The sequence below is a fragment of the Melopsittacus undulatus genome, chromosome 4 (assembly GCF_012275295.1).
Source record: "Melopsittacus undulatus isolate bMelUnd1 chromosome 4, bMelUnd1.mat.Z, whole genome shotgun sequence".
Taxonomy (NCBI): domain Eukaryota; kingdom Metazoa; phylum Chordata; class Aves; order Psittaciformes; family Psittaculidae; genus Melopsittacus; species Melopsittacus undulatus.
In genome coordinates, this window is record NC_047530.1 from 48,995,621 (window position 1) to 49,012,822 (window position 17,202).

Here is a 17,202-nt window from a genome sequence, read left to right on the forward strand (position 1 = left end):
ATCTTTGGACTCATACTCTGCAGTCTTGTGGTAACGTGGTACTTGGTTTTAGCAGGACCGAGTAGTGCCACTGATCAGAGCTGTCAGACTGTTCCTTTTAGAAGATCTTGTTTTCAGTGGTCTGGAATATTGCTAAGGTTAAACTAGCCAAGCTGAAATGTTAACTCGTACGTGCCTTGGGTGAGAATGGTCAAATCTCTCTCATTAAGAACTTAGGTCAGTATCATCAAGCTGTTCTGATAAAGTGAGAAAATACTATGTGCATTAATTTGTTGAGCATGTGTTGTGTCCCTGAACTTTGGAAGAGGACCTTGCAATTTGGCTGATGTTGACTTTCGTCTCAAATCTTAGTGCTGACCAGATCATGGCTAAAAAGGACCTGATCAGCAGGTAAATGTTGTCTTGTGCGAGCAAGTAATGCTGCTGTGGCCAAGGCAGTTAAATGATATGCTGCTGTGCATTTCTGCTATCACTGAGAAATTCTGTCATAAATCAAAAGTCCTGAGATAGTGGCTGCAGTTCCACATCTTCTGCGTGACCCATGTGAACTTCAAATGTGGTTTGTTAGGAGAGCTGAGCAACACCAATTGCTGCTGAAGTCACTGAACTTATTTCTGAACACTGGTGTAAAGTTCTTTGAAGGGTCTCTTCTCTTTCCCCCCATATCTCAAAATGGGCCCTTAAAACTGCCAGATTTTAATCTGAGCATCACTTCCTCAAAACCATCAGAGAAGAAGAAAGTCAACACTTCCTTGGTTTCCATGGATTGTGCAAAACTGGCTGGGCAGAAGAGCTTGTAAAAATAAATCTCCTTTCAGAGATGCTGCTTCATTCATGCAGTTGGTGCTCAGTAGATTAAATGGGCCATTTTTTGAATGCTTGAAGTAAAATACTACTCTTACCCTCATCAAGTTTTTTGCTTCATGTATTCTGCCATGAGACTTGAGGGCCTATGCAAGAATTGATTCCCCTGGGAAGCTTAGGGCTTCTCTGTCATTTATCTGTCGCCTGCCTGAACTGCTGTATTACTGCCATAATTGACTTAATGCCTTTTCTGATCCCTTGTAGATCTGCCACAGCAAAAGTGGAGAGATCAACCCTATGAAGGTGGCTAATCTGGTGAAGGCATATGTGGAAAAATACAAACACATGAGGAAACATAAGAAATCTGATGGTGATGATACACAGGAAGTGGAAAACTTAGAGCAAGCCACAGCCAGCACAAGCTTGGACTGAACTTACTCTGGCTGCAAACACTATGCCAGAGAGCATAATAGCTCTGCAGTTGCATCTCATTGAAAACAAAGTGCAGAGAAGCAAGGTCATAATAAGACTTATCTGTGGCACCTTCTTCTGAATTGTTTCCATGTGGGAATGAACTCGGGTTTGGGATTGGGGTTTTTTTTTTCTTGATTGCCTACAGTTGTAGAACTAAGTAACAATCAAATGTCTCAGACCAGCAGAGTAATTCCAGGGGGAACACAGAAGAGATTGTTTGGGACTCCCGGATTGCTACAGTTTTCAGGGTTACTTTGATCACATTTTTAGGTTGTGTACCTGTCTTGCTAGAAGTTTGACTCTGGACACCACTTTTCATATACAGTACATTGAGAGCTGTATACTGTTCCCTTGTGTTTATTTATCGAAATACAGATTGTCTTTAGAAACTTCTGATTTAATACTTGAAATGTTGTATTTTTAGCCCGTTTGATGGTGAGCGAAGCTTTCCTCGCTCTGTCACTTGGGGATTGCAGAAATGAGTTAACCTTTATAAACTGACTTCAGAAACACTGCTCAAGCCGTGGTGTTTATTTACATTCTGTTGGAAGCATCTTGTTAGTGAAGAGTTGAGTTTGGGGGTGGGAGACTGCATTGCACTTCTGTAAATAATGCACTGATGGCTGGTTTTGTGTATGCCTTTCAGGAGAAAAATAAACAGAACGCAAGCATTGTGAATTTTCAGTAGCAGGGTGAAGGGATGAGGTTGAACTGATGTACAAAGCAGAAATGTGACAGAATTTATAAAGTTATTTTGAATGGTTTTAGTCCTATAGCGGGTGTCATTTTTTTGTCTTACAGCTGCCTCTCGCCACGGCTATTCTGTATAAACTGCCACACTTGGCTCTTGCGGGAGGAATACTGTTTCTAGAAGAGGATGGGAACTGGATAAGTAGCTGTTCCCCCTCCTCTGCAGGAGGGCTGATTTTCTTGTCAAGAAGCAAAGGAGTCCAGCGCGCACACACACACTGAGCTCATCTTCCTTGCTTTAAAAGCACTCCTTGTCTATAGGTTTTGCAGAGCAGTCAGTCTTTAAGTGGTCTGTGTACATGACTGAAATAGTCATGTATGGATGTATTCAGCACCCCTGCACCTGACAAAAAGCATCATTCCCCATCTAACTGTGTTAGGGAAAAGACATTTAATGGGGAAGCTGAAGTGAAAAACAGTAACTTACAAATTGGAAACTAGCTTTCCATTCAGTGAGAACTTGAATGTATGTGGTCTGCTGGACCAGATGACAACAGCATAGCTTAGGTGGGGGCTTTCCCAGCCTCTTAGAGTGCACTTGGAAACTGCTCACTTCAAGGGTATCTTGCTGCTTCTCTTCAAGGGAACTAGGCTCTCTGGAGTAAGTTTTATAAATCAAATAACTGCAGGCTCAGGGTTTTGGTTTTTTCCCTGTTGAGTGTAGGAAAAGTCACAGATAGCAAGATGTGTCGACCTTTGTTACGGTGACTCAGAACCATGCAGCTGCTCACTGACTTCCCCCTTCTTGCTCCCCCTACTCCCCAGGGAGGAGAATCGAAAGAATGTAACTCCCACAGGATGAGATAAGAACAGTCCAATAACTAAGCTATAACACAAACCACTGCTGCTACCGCCAATAATAATGGTGATAAGGGAAATAATAAGGGGAGAGAATATGAAACTGAAAGGGGAAAAGAAAATAGCTGGCAGTGATGCACAATACAATTGCTCACCCAGCCTGACCTGAGCAGTGATCTGGCCTTCTGGCAGAGCATGAGAGACTGAAAAGTCCTTGATCAGAGCAAGTACTACTGAGCAGCAACTAAAAACATTGGTTTGTTGTTAGCATTGTTCCCAGGCTGAAAGTGAGAAACACAGCATTGCATCAGCTACCACGAAGGAGAAAAATGACTGCTCCTGCTGAAGCCAGGACAGCCTTTGATCCCCTGTTGGCACTCCAAACTTTTCAGTGAACTTTTATTTCAATCGTAAGATTTTTTGGTCTCATGCTGTAATTTTGGCTGTGGTTCCAAGTAGCTGGTGACTGTTTGTCCTTTGAAACAAACCAAACTCATAGGCCAGTACTGTCTGGACTGGCAAAAGACTCCCATCATTCACCATCCTACAGAAGCATTTATGGATGAGCTCTGAGCATCCTCAGCCCTGTTTTGCTTGTGTGAAAGTGCAGCCTGTAGGGACTTTAAGGGATTGATAACTTTGGGCTTCCTCGAAAGATGTTGGAGTTAAGGCTCACTAAGACTGCAAAAGAATAGTTGAGAGAGAAGCTTTAGTTTCAAAGCTAAACTTGTAGCTGGAGTCTGTACCTCATAGATGGGGGGGGGGTGTGGATGCAAACACTGCTGACAGGCTTCTTGACAAAATGAAGTTCAGAAACTCTATTGCACTGGTGGCACAAGAGAATGTGATCTGTCTGTGAATGCATGTGATCTGGAAATGGGGCACCTTCGCACGTATTGGGGCAGCAGCTCTGGAGTAAGCTGCCTGTATTGAGTGTAGGTGATGTGACAAAGCTTGACCAAATAATAGAAGCAATTGCACTGTTCACCAGGAGGACGTCTATCTCTTCTGTTCCTCAGACTGATTCACTGCATTAAACTCTTGAGTTAGTAATAAACATAACAGCTATATTCTATATCTGATACATATATCTGTTGCCAGATAAAAGTGCACATACTGTATGGACTACACATGCAGTAGTAGTTCAGCAGTAGCATAACCTCTTGTCAGTGTCCTTTCTCTCCTCAGCAACAGTGGTCACACCAAAATCTCCTTTAGCAAGAGCAGCAAAATCTCCTTTAGCAAGAGCAGGGATGCTGCTGTAAGAAGTTGACTTGGGGGTTACGCTGCCACCGTCCTTGCCTTGACCTCCAGAGCTGCTTTTGGAACATACCCATGGCCCTGGTATCTGGCCAGAGGTGCTTGGGATGTTGGAAGCTGCTCTGAGGATGGATGGAAAAAGAGGGGGGGGGTTCCTGGGTAGAGCTCAGGGAGGTGGGGAACAAAACAAGACAACGAAATGAAAGGGGAAGGTCGAGGGACCTGGAGGATCCAGCTGCAGGGCCATGAGCCAGCCCAGAGCCTGTGAGTACCTGCCCCAGCTCTTTGCTGTTCTGGTTCAGAGCAGTGGTGGGAGCCCTGGGCTTGTTTCTGATGGTGCTGGAGGAGAGACTGGGTGTTTGGGAGAGGGTGAAAGCTTAATTCCTGCTGGGCTCATTGCATGAACCAGGTTTGGGTGGTGATGCTAAGAACTAGTGACACTTGGGTCCTGAGCCAGCTGCCTTGCACAAGGCGATGCTGTGATCTGGTGAGGAAGTGAAACAAGGGAGAAGAAAGCAAAGCTGACCATGTTTTGTCCTAGTACTGTGTGATCCACATCCCTCCGGCACATTTCTCTCCTGCAAACCTCTCTACTCTAAACACCCTCCTTCTTGGGGATGCCCTTAGCCATCACTGGGTCCCTTCTTGTGCACCCTGTCCTGTGGGGGACTTGCTGTCCTGTGTAACTCCCCTGGTCTCCTGGGGCTGCAAGCATCTCTGAGGGGAATTGCAGCATGCATCTGGAGCAGGAAGAGGATGTGAGAGAGGAAGTGTCTGAACTCACTAACCCTGGCCTCAATGCATCCCCCTGGCTGTAGTCAAGAGCAGAGGGCAGGCTGGAGGAGTGTTTTGGAGAGCAGCTCTCCTCCTGACGTCAGCTCATCCCGTGCTGGGATTGAAAACCTGCTGGGTATGGGATATGTACATCTGCGGCTGGAGCTCTTGTGGTGCTTTACTGAGGGCAAAGCTGCTAACCTGACTCTTTGTCTGGTGGGTGCTGTTTCTCCCTGGGTCTTCGGGCCCAGCCAAGATCCTTGTGCCTCAGCTTTGGTTCCCCTCTTGAGAGGACACAGGAGCTGCTCAAGCAGCAGCTCTGTTTTGTTTCTGCTTTACCTTGCTGGCCAAAACAATCCCAACATTGTGCAGAGCTCAAGGGAAAGATCAGTCTGCAATCCAATGGGTGAAAGTCTCTCCTAACCACCTTCCCTGTCCCATGCATCCAGCTCAGGAGCAGAAGGATGGTTTGCCTGAAATGGCTCTACACAGAAGCTGTGTGTGCTGCCTCCAGCAGTCCTGAGCAATCCCATGCTCAGAGCCTTGACCCTGACAGGAACAAGCCCGGGAGCATCACTGGCACTTCCAAGCTTTGCAACCTGAAGAAGCTGATGCTGTCCAAGAATGAGACTGTGGACTGTCCCAATGAAATCCAGAGCCTGGTCTGGTTAGAGAAGCTCGAGCTGAATCAGAACCAAATCTGGGTCATCCCAGAGAGGGTTCTCTCCCATCTCCCCAGGCTTAAACACTTGCGGCTGAGCAACAGCTGTCTCAGTGCCCTCCCCAGGGACGTGGCAGCTTGTCAAGGCAGCCTCCTGTACCTCACCATCTCCAACAACCTGTTCTGGACCCTCCCCCAGCCTGTCCTGCAGCTGGCACACTTACAGGAGCTCCACATGCAGGATAATGCCCTCAACCAGGGAACTCTTCCAGGGGCAATCCCTGAAAACCTTCAAGGCCAATGGGAACCCTCTCTGGGAGCTGCCCAGTGAGGTGTGCACTGTGGCATACAGCAGATCCAGACTACTTCAACCAGCTTCAACATGGCTCGGAGCAGAAGGACAAGAGAGTCAAGACCATGTTGCTGGGGGCCTTGCTGGCAGGGAAGCCCACCATCTGCAGAAGCCTGAGGCAGGGGTAAACCAAACTGGTGTCCCAGGAAGAGTGCACAGTTGGGATAGAGATCAGCGAGTTCCGGATCGAGGACTTCACGTTTCTCTTCTGGGACTTTGCTGGGCAGCTGGAGTACCACATGGCTCAGCACATGTTCATCACCCCCCAGGCACTTGTCATCCTTGTCATCAATCTCCATATGTAAGTGCTGAGCTGGTTTGGATTCAAAGTGGAGCGTGAGAAGAAAAAAGAGGCTGGGGAAGTTTTCTGTTGTATGCGTTCACACCAGTTACATTGCACCTCTGTGCTGGTCTTCCCAGTGCTGGAGTAGCCAGCTCTCCCTTCCCCTTCCTGCAGATCATTCTTTCAATTAAGCCACTAGCTCTGTCATCACCTTACTGAAGTCCTCTGGTTTGAGAAGTTAGATGAGCATTAACTCCTTATGTGACAACTGATCCTCACCTAAACAGCTCTGCTTTCTGCCTTGGAAATACCTCTACAAGCCATAGAATCACAGAATCATAGAATAGTTAGGATTGGAAAGGACTTTAAGATCATCTAGTTCCAACCCCCCTGCCATCTTGTATCTTGTGGTGCTCCCTGAATGTGGAGGGAGGCTTAGGCTTTGGGCTACAGTGGGATGCTCCTATCCATAGCAGGGACAGACTCTGCTACACCCATAGTTTTAACTGGCTTAGCTTATTGATGGGAAACTTAAGGATGAGCTTTCATACGGCTTAGGAGATCTGAGCTCTTCTCTAGTAAGCCCTCTGGGGAAGCACAGGTGCCTGGTCAGGCTTGTGCTGGTGGATGCTGGTTGGAGATCCAGAGGATTAGATGTAAATTTGGGATTTCTTTTCCTCCCCAGATACCAAACTAATGACAAGGCTTTCAAGGAGCTTGTTGGTTTCTGGATCAACAACCTGTCCATGCGGATCCCACACTCAGTGGTGCTTCCTGTGGGAACCCATGTGGACTGCTGCCAGGAGGAAGAGGTGGAAGAGAAGAGGCACATTGTCATGGCCAAGATTGCAGCAATGAAGGGGGAGGGAAAAAGCAACCCTGCTCACTTCATCAACAACCTGGAGGACAGCGAGGAGCCCGAATTTTATGTGGAGCAGTGGGAGAGGCTGAAGGAGATGGGGAGCTGCACGCTAACCGTAGGGCTGAGATTATGGTGACCTCCTTGGCAATTGGTCCCTCTGTTAGCTCACAGGCTAAAAGACTCCTCTGGATGTGCTGTTGGCAGATGTGCACTTTCTCTCTTCCAGATCTTGCATCTAGTGGCTGTCAACTGCACAGGTCACCACAATACTGAAAAGCTCAAGGCCACTGTTCTGGAACATACTAAGAATGAGAAGCTCTTCCCCGAGGTTGTCCGGGTGCTGCCACCCATCTACAGGCAGGTGGAAGCTGCCACTGTAGATGTTGCACAGGACGAGGAGACAGCAGACCATGGTGAATGATCCATCACCCACTGCCCCTTCCTGTACCTGCTGTCCTGCGGCAGGGACAGGGTCCCCAGTGCTTGCTGCACCCCCTGGCCCTGCTCATGTTGGGGCTGGGTCACTCCTGAAGACCTTGCAGTGTTATTGCTGGACCATTCATTGTCCCTTGTCCCTGTCATTACGAGCATCTACCCTGAAGACAAGGGAAAAGCACAGGAAAAGGCCAAGTGTGTCAAGGCTCTGCCAACATCTACCAGCCTGTGTCTGGAGGCATCCTGAGCTGGACACGTTGCCTGGGTTGCCTCTTTCCAGTAATGTTCCTTTTCCCCTTTGCCCCCTTTGCAACTAAAAATTGCAGGAAGGAGCTCCATGGCTTTAATGCTTCTGAGTGATTCCCAAACCTACACCCTTCCAGCTTTATTTAATGGCCCCTTCCTCTTTCTAGCTCCTTCCCCATGTCACCTGTGACTTAGCAAGTCCAGCAGGAAGCCCCAGCTCCTTGCTTATGTACCTAAAGCAGGTATGAATGCCACCAGTGCCTTGTGTCATCTCTGGCTCCCCTGGCCACTGTATGATTAGAGGAAGGGAAGCAAATGGTTTTCTTCTGAGGAGATAAGCCAGGGGTTTTGCCTGTCTCACTGCACAACTCAATGACAGTCTGAGGTTTTCCAGCTGGAAACAAACCTGCTCTATCAAACAATGAAAACACCACCACTAGCCTCCTTTTTCAGGTGCTCCATTGAGGCCCTGGCAGGCTGCTGGCACCTCTGAGGTAAGACAAGACCCTGGGAGCTGCAGGGTGGCAGTGACACAGCTGAGGATGTGGCAGTGATACAGATGTGGATGGGCAAAGCATCATAGACTACAGCACTGGTCCCAGATGCTTCCCAGGCTGGCATGTGTGATGCCGGCTGCTGCTGTTGTTTGTTGGCTCTCTGCCTTGGAATGCTGGTTCTCAAGAGATGTGTGTTGAGCTATGATGGACCTCCAGTACCTGCTCAGCAGACTCTGGCAGTGCAAACACCTGCCAACCTGGGCAGAGAGCTCCTGGAGGACATCCTGTGGTGGGATGAGCAAATCCAGCACCTGGAAAGCACTGTTCTCCAGCCCACCTTCCTGATGACTATATTCAAGGTGAGTGTGGGGATCAGGACCATCTTCTCTTCAGGGCCCACGCTCTGCCCCTTTGCTGGGCTCCTCCCATTGCTGCCTCTTCTCTCCTCTTCCCACCCATCTCCTTGTGAGGTATCGCCTCGTCCAGCAGCTTGAGAGCATCCCCATGGACACACTGACTGGGGAACATGCCACCGTCAGAGACAGGTCCAGCTGGGTGCAGTCCTTCAAGCCAAAGGCGATGCTGTGCCCACGGGCAGTGTGTGCCTTGGTGAAGCACCAGCTCTGTTCGGAAGGGATGCAGTACATCTTTGAGGAAATCATGGGACACAGGCCCCACAGAGGGAGGGGAAGCTCTTCAGCCTCCTGGAGCACTCTGGGCTCTGCCTGGAGGTGAGGCCAGTGAGCTGCTCAACCCACAGGCCAAGGAGGTTGTACCTGGGAAGCTGTGGGAGACAGTGCGGAGCCAAGGAGAGTCCTGGTGCTTGTTCCTGACCTGTCTGAACCGGACCGAAGAGGTCTCTGAGGTGTGGGGAGGAGATGGCCTTGAGGACCTGCACATCCATGCCTGCTTCTCACCTGAACACCTGAGGGTTTCTTCCAGAGGTGAGCAGTGGTTTCCAGCCCTCAGTGAGGTTACATGGGTCAGGGTTTGCTCGGCAGCACCAGTAGGATTGTCAGCAAGCCCTTGGCTGTTAAGACTGCATCAGCTGAGGAATGAGGCTGGAACCCAGGAGACCAGGGCAGCTTCCCAGCTCTGCTGTGACACATGAAGCCCTTGATGAACCACTTCAATATTCACTGCTGGAATATGAGCAAGGACCACACTCCTTCTGGTTCACCTTTCATCTAGGATGGGTTTTGGCTGGTCTGTGCCCACCCAGCAAGCCAGAGTTCTCCCAGTCCCACCTGCTCCCATTCCCACATGTGCTGAGACAGTTTCCAGAAGGTCTCCTGCTCTTGTGTGGTTCTTGACTTGTGCCCAGGGTTTTATCTGGTGGTGTCGAGGTTTAACCCCAGCTGGGTACTGAGCACTGCACAGCTGTTCAGGCACTTCCCTGCATGGGGACGGGGGAGAAGATCACAGGGATGAAAGTAAGAAAACTCGAGGGCTGAGAACAGTTTAATAATGGAAGTGAAATTTGAAACAACCCAAATGTAATGAAATGGGAAATAACCCAAAGAGAGACAAATGAAACCCAAATGATCAAACAATTGATAAACCATTTCTCACCCCCCACAGACCGATGCCCAGCCTGTTCCCAGGCAGTGCTCCCCAGACAGCTTTCCCCCTAGTGCATCACGTTCTGTGGTAGAGAATATCCCTTTGGCCAGTCGGGATCAGCTGTCCTGTCCCTTCCCAGCAACCTGTGCACCCCCAGCCCCCTCGCTGGCAGGGTGCTGTGAGGAGCAGAAAAGGTCCTGGTTAGGGCAAGAGCTGCTCAGCAACAGCTGAAACGTTGGTGTTTTATTAGCGTTATTCTCAGGCTAAAGCCAAAGCACAGCACTGTACCCACTACCAGGCACGACTTAACTCTATCCCAGGCACAACCATGACAGATGGAAGCAGCTCTTGGCTTAAGAGTCTGCTGCCGCTGCTCGAGCTGTCGGTAGGGCAGGGTCCTCATTTGATGTCTGCCCCTGTTCCTGCTGATGCTGGGTTTACATTTCCAAGCCCACACTTAAAGCCACGCTTCCTCCCAGTGTGCGAGAAGCAGGGTGGAGGCTGGTGAAAGCCCTGGGCAATCTCCTTGCAGGTTCCTGGTGAAGGCTTGCTCCTTGTGCTCCACACACTGGGTGGCCAAGGCAACCTGTCTGCTTGTATGCAATGGCAAACCTCTGCTGATCAAAGAGCAGGACCAGGGAGCCTGCAGCTGCCTGGTGCTCCAGTGCAGAAAGCCAGCAGGAGGGGTAGGTAAGGATCCTTATTTCATGACTCCCAAACACATGCACCCCCTCAGCTCCCTGCTGCCACCTCCATCCCTCTGGGCAGAAAGCCCTGCCATGCATCCTGATCAGGCCAGGGCCCACCAGCTGTCCAAGGAAAGGTTTCTTTGCTCTCCATGCAACCTGATCAGATTCCTCTCAAAGTACCACAGGGGAGCGAAAGTCAAGTTTTCAGTCTTCTCATGCAGCAATGCAGTCACCCTTCCCATGAGCTCCCAGCACTCCCAGGCTGGTCCGCAGGTGATCAGCAAAAGGACCATCAGAGCTGGGGAGCTCTTACAGCGTAGCTTTGACTTCGTGCTGTGTCTTCAGTGTGCTGTGTCCTGCCAAGGGGCCGGGCGGCTGCACCCGCAGTGCTGTGGGGCCAGTCAGCTTCTGAAAGCCACGTTGTGAAATCAGCTGTGAAGCTGTCTGGGCACTGTGGTGCCCTTGTCCTGACCATGGGAGCTCACGTCCAGTCTGGTGTTAGCCAACGCTTGTGAGGGCAGTTTGAGCACGGAAAGGAGGGGGAAATCCTTGAGCCGGGCTCAGGCACAACATGACCGCTCTGGGTAGGTGCCCACATGTCTCCTGGCTCATGAAGAATGGAAGGAAACTGAACAGTGAGACCACCGGTCAGGTTGGAAAAAGGGAGCCTCTTCCATTGCCCGGCATTGTCTTCCATGGGCAGTGCTGAGGGCAGCTCCTGCTGCTCCTTCCTCTCAGGACCTTTTCCTCCATGGGGTGAAGGAGGATGTAACAACCTGTGGGACATGCGGGCATTGCTTTGGCACAGAGCTACCCCTGCCTAAAGGGGAGCCCGATGGCCCTGGCTTTGCACCAGCAGTGCTTGGGACAGGGTGGGAGGAAGGCTGCGGGTTTGATGGAGCTGAGGTACCGGTTGTGTCCCCCCATCCCCACCGTGCCCAGGCAGCTGGAGCAGCCCCCAGTGCAGCCCTCTGCTCACCAGTTTGCCACAAGCTACAGGACCACCACCTTCAGGACCAGCAGCATCCAGGTCAACCATCAGGTAAGGAGGTTGCCACCTCCCCTTGCCCAGGGTCCAACACTGATGGCCAGAGTTGTCCTCCCCTCCCTCCTGGAATGAGGGCATGCAGCCGCTTCCAGCCCGGGCAGGGGACACCCCCTCCTTGGGCAGTGCTCTGGTTACCACACTCCTCCCTGAGGTACCACCACCTCTGAGCCTCAAAGCTGAGCTCTAGGGCTTCACACTGTAGTTACTGCCTTGTTGTTCCAGAACATCTCAAGTGAGTAACTCCAGGCCAGTGGGGAGGAACTTGCTGAAGACCTACTCTTGTTTAGCCAAGCTATCCTCAGCACACTGTGCCTCCAAGTCATGTCTGCAGCCTTAACACACAGAAATGAATGCACTGATAAATGCATCCCTTCATGTGTGGGAAGACACCTCATTTACACAAATGTAAGGGGGAGAAGCTGGTGAGGAGCACTCTGGTACAAGTCCACTGGCAGCAGGGGCTTTGGTGGGATAAGGCTGGCCACAGATCCCATGGTTTTGGAGGTGGGAGTGTGAAGGTCTCAGAGTGACAGTGAGGGCAGATGCCCAGGCAACATCAACAAGCAGGAAGCATTGTTCTACACATATATATTTAAACTTAGAAAAGTTAAGAATATAAACCTGAAAATGACCACCCTCCACAAACATACGTGTTAGCAGCTGAAGGAAGGGAAAAGCAAGGTGTCCTTCAGCTCCAGGACTGGCCACTGAAGCCACCCTTGGGGTGCAGGATGCAGAGGAGGAAAGTTCCCCACCCTAAGCATCCCACTGCAGTATTCCAGGGGGGATGCCGGTTTGTGCTGCCCCGGATGCGTCAGGCTCCGGCCGATGCCTGTCCCGGGTGGGTCAGTCCAGCTGTATGTTGTACTGCTCGATGAGCTCGAAGAGGCTGAAGGAGTCGGAGAGCTGCAGGCTGACAGTGCCGCTGTCCAGGGAGGACGCTCCCTCTCGCAGGACCTGCTCGTACCAGTACTCACAGAACTTGGGCACCAGCTGCGGCAGCAAAACAACCATCAGGGTGAGGGGCAGCTGCCCAGTGGTGCTGCAAAGCACTCTGTACCTCCCCAACCCCTGAGGGTCCCCATCCCTGCCCAGATCCCTCCTGACCCATCCTGCTGCCCCCTGCTTAGTGTGGCCCTCCCTGGTCTCCCCCTCCCCAGGCAACTGGCACCCCCGTATGTCCCTTGTTTCCCAAAGGTTCCCCTCCCTGGCATGCAACCATCCACACCCCCAGTCCCGAGCACCCAAGGGTCCTGCTCCTTGGGCCCCCTCTCCTGTCACTCAGCTCCCCCATCTCTCCCAGTCCCCAGGGTACCTCCTCATTGAGTACCCAGATCCCCACATATCCCAGACCCCGAGGGTCTCTTTCCTTAGGCACCCAGACCCCCCTCTCCCCTGGCCTTCAGGAAGTCTCCCCCCCCAGGCAGCAGTGGGGCAGTGGTGAGTGTTGGTCCCTTCACCTTGACCAGGACGAGCTTGGACTCTTTGGGCTTGGCCACAGACAGAGACTGCCCAAAGCAAAGGTAGATGGTGAAGTCAGGGGACTGCTTTCTTTTGTCAGTGCGGAACTCCCTCAGCTCTGCAAAGAGAGGCAGGTCTCAGGTTTGGGGTGCACGGAGGGGCTGGGAAGGGTTCAGATGCTTGTGACATCTTGGTGCTGGCTCCCATGAGCCCCAAAGCCAGGACAGACCCACCCGGGCACCCCTGCCCACCTGTGCAGAACTCGGTGAAGTCAAAGATGGGGGTTTCCTGGTCCCGGACAAGGGGGTTGGGCGGGAGGTCCCCAATGCCCTCAAGCTGCCGGGACAGGGCCCAGAAGACCCTGCACTGCTTGAGGCGGGTGGCAAAGAGCTTGTGGGCACGATGCTCCAGCAGCAGCCCCGCTCCGCACAGCAGCTGCTCGGTGAACCCCATCTGCTTCCTGTCGGGCAGCCTGGCGGGGCTGGGGAAGTGCACCAGGCGGCCGGGGAGCTCGGCCACTGCCGGGTCGGAGCTCTGGTACACCAGCAGGCACCGGCTGCCTGACACCTCCTCGTGGTGGACGAGCCTCCCCCGGTAGTAGATGCTGACATCCAGGTCGGGGATGAAGACACCTGCACGGGATAGCGATCAGCAACCACATTCCCCCCAACCCAAATGCACCCTGTCCAATAGTAGCATTATACAATGTTTATTATTAATAGTTAGAATACTTATTTGCATCTATTAATAATTAATAACCCTCACTTGTGTTATCCTCTGGCGGGGGCACAGGGGCAGGAGTGGCAGCAGTGAGGAGCATCACTTCCTGTGGGGTTGGCACAGGGACCGGGACCTCTGGCTGGTGGCATGGCAGTCTCATGGCTCCTGCAGCAGGAGACAGACAGCACTGACATAGTGATTTGGGATGCAGCAGGGTGGGAGGGCTGCTTCCTCATGGGGTGCACAGGGCAGTTCCCCAGCCCCTTCCCACCCCAATATGGTGTTCCTATGCCTGGCACTGGATCCTGTCCCCCAGTACTTACCTTGCTGCTCCAGCAGCATAGGGTCTGGGGGGCTGCAGGCACTCAGGGGGGGCTGCTCCACTGGAGGCACCCACTGCAGAGGGGGAGGCTGGAGGCAGTTGTTTTGGCTGAGGTCTGGATGAGGCTGGAGCAGGATGTTCTGCTGGGGGGCATCACCTGCAGAGAAATCACCAGTGGGAAGTGGCCATGGTCACCCACCCACCTTGTCATCACCCTGCACCCTGTAAGTGGGGCTGAACCCACCTGCAGGTGCCCAGGATGGGGTTGGGGGGCCAAGGTCACTGGGGGAGATGCCACACTGCTGCAGCACCAACTGCAGCTCCTCCAGAGATGATGGCTGTAGAGGGTCAGCACAGCCTGGTAGGGGATGGGGTAGGAATGGGGAGACAGTGGGTGGGAAGTCTCACAACCCCAAACCCATCCCAGATAAGCCTACTGGAATGCCCCCCTTTCCCCCTCCCCCCAAAAAAATATCCTGGGGGACCAGCACATACCTGGGGGAGCAATCTCTGGGTCCATGTCTTGGGGGTCGAACTGCAGCTGTGGAGGGAAGTGGGATGGGGTCTTATCACTGCAGATGGGGGCACCCAGCAGTCCCCTGTCCCATGCTTCAGCCAGGTGCTGGGCTCCAGCTCAGGAGCACCCCGAGGACATGGGGGTGCAACACCTGTGAGCAGCACAGGGGACTCTCCAGCCTGCCATGCCCACCCTGTTACCTGCAACTGCTGGTGCAGCAGCTGCTGGTCTGCCGCAGGGCTGCTGAAATCTCCCATCTTGCTATGCCAGAAGTCTGGAAGGAGAACAGTGTGAATGGGGGGTCCTGAGATTGCCCCAACAAGGCCTCCCCATGGAGCCAGGCTCACCTGGGTTAATGGCAAACACCTTGTGTGGGTCATCACAACACCTGGAGTGGTCCTCCAGCTCCACAAACATTCGGGTGCTCCTCAGGGCACAGCGGAAGTTGGTCTTCCATTTGACCGGGTTCTCATGGAACTCCTCATACCGCCCGCTCACCCTTGCCCAGGCCTGGGGGTGAGGGGAGGTGCACATGGCACCATGGCTCCGTGAGCATAGAGGTTTCAGGGATACCCAGTCACCAATTCCCACATCCCACCCGTCTTAAAGACCTTGAGGTAGCTGCAGTTCACTCCTCCCATCCCACCCATTCTGGATACCTTGAGCTTGCTGCATGTCACCCCCTCACCCAACCCACCCTGAGTACCTGGGGGGTGCTTCTGGTGAGCCCACATCCCACCCACCTTGAAGATCTCCCGGTCGCTGTTGGTGACATCCTTCCTGGAGTTGTGCTTCCAGGGGACGCGGAAGGCACCGCGGTGCAGGTCGGTCCAGCAGAGCCCCTGGTAAATCCCACTGGTCACTGCGCTCAGCAGCCAGGGCACGAACCGCAGCTTCGGGGCATCCCTGAGGATGTGGGGCCGTCATAGAATCACAGAGTAGTTAGGGTTGGAAGGGACCTTAAGATCATCTAGTTCCAACCCCCCTGCCATGGGCACGGACACCTCACACTAAACTATGTTACCCAAGGCTCTGTCCAGCCTGGCCTTGAACACTGCCAGGGATGGAGCATTCACAACCTCCCTGGGCAACCCATTCCAGTGCCTCACTGCCCTGACAGTAAAGAACTTCCTCCTTATATCCAGTCTAAACCTCTGCTGTTTAAGTTTGAACCCGATACCCCTTGTCCTGTCACCGTCACCGGCAGAACCGGGGCTATGGGGGTCGGTGACCGGGGGAGGAGGGGCTGGGGCGCTGCTTACCCATCGCTCGCCATGGCCGCGGTGCGCCGGTGCTCGGTCCGCGGAGGCCTCCAGCAAGGCTCCTTTATAGGCCGGGTTCCTGGAAAACACGTCACCAACCCGAAAGTGACACGGGACCTGCTCGAAAGTGAAAGTGTGGCCGCCGCGGGACTGAGGGAGCGGAGAGTGCGTGTGTGTGTGTGTCTGTTCGTGTGTGTGTCTGTGTGTGTGTGTGTCTGTGTGAGTCACGTTCCGCTGCCAGCCCGGGGATGCCCCAGGCTCAGCCTGGTCCCACATCCCCCCCGCGGGTGCTGGCTGCCGAGCCCCGCGCTGCCCGCCCCGCGTTCCTGGCTACACGAACTGTGTTCAGCTGGAGAACGGGAGACCCTTGGGCAGTTCCAGTGCCTAAAGGGGCCGTCAGGAAAGCTGGGGCGGGGCTTTGGACATGGGCGTGTAGGGGACAGGACAAGGGGAATGGCTTTAAACTGAAGGAGGGCAGATGTAGATTAGACATTAGGAAGAAGCTCTTCCCTGTGAGGGTGCTGAGGCGCTGGCACAGGTTGCCCAGAGAAGCTGTGGCTGCCCCATCCCTGACAGTGTTCAAGGCCAGGTTGGATGGGGCTTCGAGCAAGCTGGTCTAGTGGAAGGTGTCCCTGCCCGTGGCAGGGGTTGGAACTGGAGGAGCTTTAAGATCCCTTCCAACCCAAACTATTCTATGTGTCCTGATCACTGCTTGGGTCAGGCTGGGTATGGGTTGGCAGGTGGTGAGTGGTTGTATTGTGCATCACTGCTCGTTATTGTTTTCTTTTTGCCCTTTCAGTTTCAAGTTCTCTGCTCCCCAGCAGGACATCCTGCTCCAGTCTTACCCAACCACAAAGAACTGTCATGGTTTAAGCCCAGCCAGTAACTCAGTAGCATGCAGCCACTCACACTTCCCTCCTTCCTGCCCCTGCTCCTGGAGGGATGGGGAGGAGAATCAAAAGAATGTAACTCCCACGGGTTGAGATCAGAACAGTCCAGTAACTGAGGTGTAACACAAACCACTGCTGCTACCACCAATAGTAATAATGATAAGGGAAATAACAAGGGCAGAGAATACAACCGCTCACCACCCGCTGACCAATACCCAGTCCAACAGAGCAGGACACAAAGAATAGATTGAGTTGGAAATTAAAAATCTCTGCAAAGCCCTGGGACACAGCAGTGGGAGCAGGCCCCAGGCTGAGGGGAGAAGCTCCCAGAGCCCCATGCTGGGGCTGCTGTGGCCCCAAAAGTGCTGCTGCGGGATGGCTGCATCCCAAAACAAAACCACACTGGCTTGTAAGGAGCACAGAGCAGGCAAGCACTAGGGATGTGCTTGGGCTTAGCATGAACGCAGCTGTGCTCACTGCCGCTGGGGTTTCCCAGGGTGCATCCAGCAGCACAGCCCAGGAAGCACAGGACCG

The 17,202-nt window shown here is 52.9% G+C and overlaps 2 protein-coding genes and 1 pseudogene across 7 annotated transcripts in view; 2 read left to right on the forward strand and 1 right to left on the reverse strand.

The window, feature by feature from the left end:
• PHRF1 (PHD and ring finger domains 1) overlaps window positions 1-1,956 on the forward strand; it is a 29,780-nt gene extending 27,824 nt beyond the window's left edge. For all 5 annotated transcript variants that reach the window (XM_031049038.2, XM_031049036.2, XM_031049039.2 and 2 more), the window contains exon 18: window positions 1,069-1,956. In XM_031049038.2, coding sequence (XP_030904898.2) covers window positions 1,069-1,236 — 168 coding nt within the window. In that variant the 3' untranslated portion in view covers window positions 1,237-1,956. The remainder of the gene's footprint in view (window positions 1-1,068) is intronic.
• Window positions 1,957-5,346: 3,390 nt separating this feature from the next.
• Window positions 5,347-11,568, forward strand: LOC106023466 (malignant fibrous histiocytoma-amplified sequence 1 homolog; annotated as a pseudogene).
• A 530-nt stretch (window positions 11,569-12,098) lies between these two features.
• On the reverse strand, window positions 12,099-15,947 carry IRF7 (interferon regulatory factor 7). 2 transcript variants are annotated; one of them, XM_034062109.1, is made up of 11 exons: window positions 15,779-15,947; window positions 15,260-15,422; window positions 14,864-15,026; window positions 14,717-14,790; window positions 14,495-14,540; window positions 14,244-14,357; window positions 14,001-14,156; window positions 13,723-13,842; window positions 13,209-13,589; window positions 12,957-13,075; window positions 12,099-12,489 (listed from the first exon to the last, which is right to left on the reverse strand). In XM_034062109.1, exons 1-11 carry the CDS (start codon window positions 15,790-15,792, stop codon window positions 12,343-12,345), a joined length of 1,497 nt encoding a protein of 498 aa, XP_033918000.1. In that variant the 5' UTR covers window positions 15,793-15,947; the 3' UTR covers window positions 12,099-12,342. The 2 variants fall into 2 exon arrangements, with proteins under 2 accessions (XP_033918000.1, XP_033918001.1); XM_034062110.1 differs by lacking the exon at window positions 14,244-14,357.
• Window positions 15,948-17,202: the final 1,255 nt, after the last annotated feature.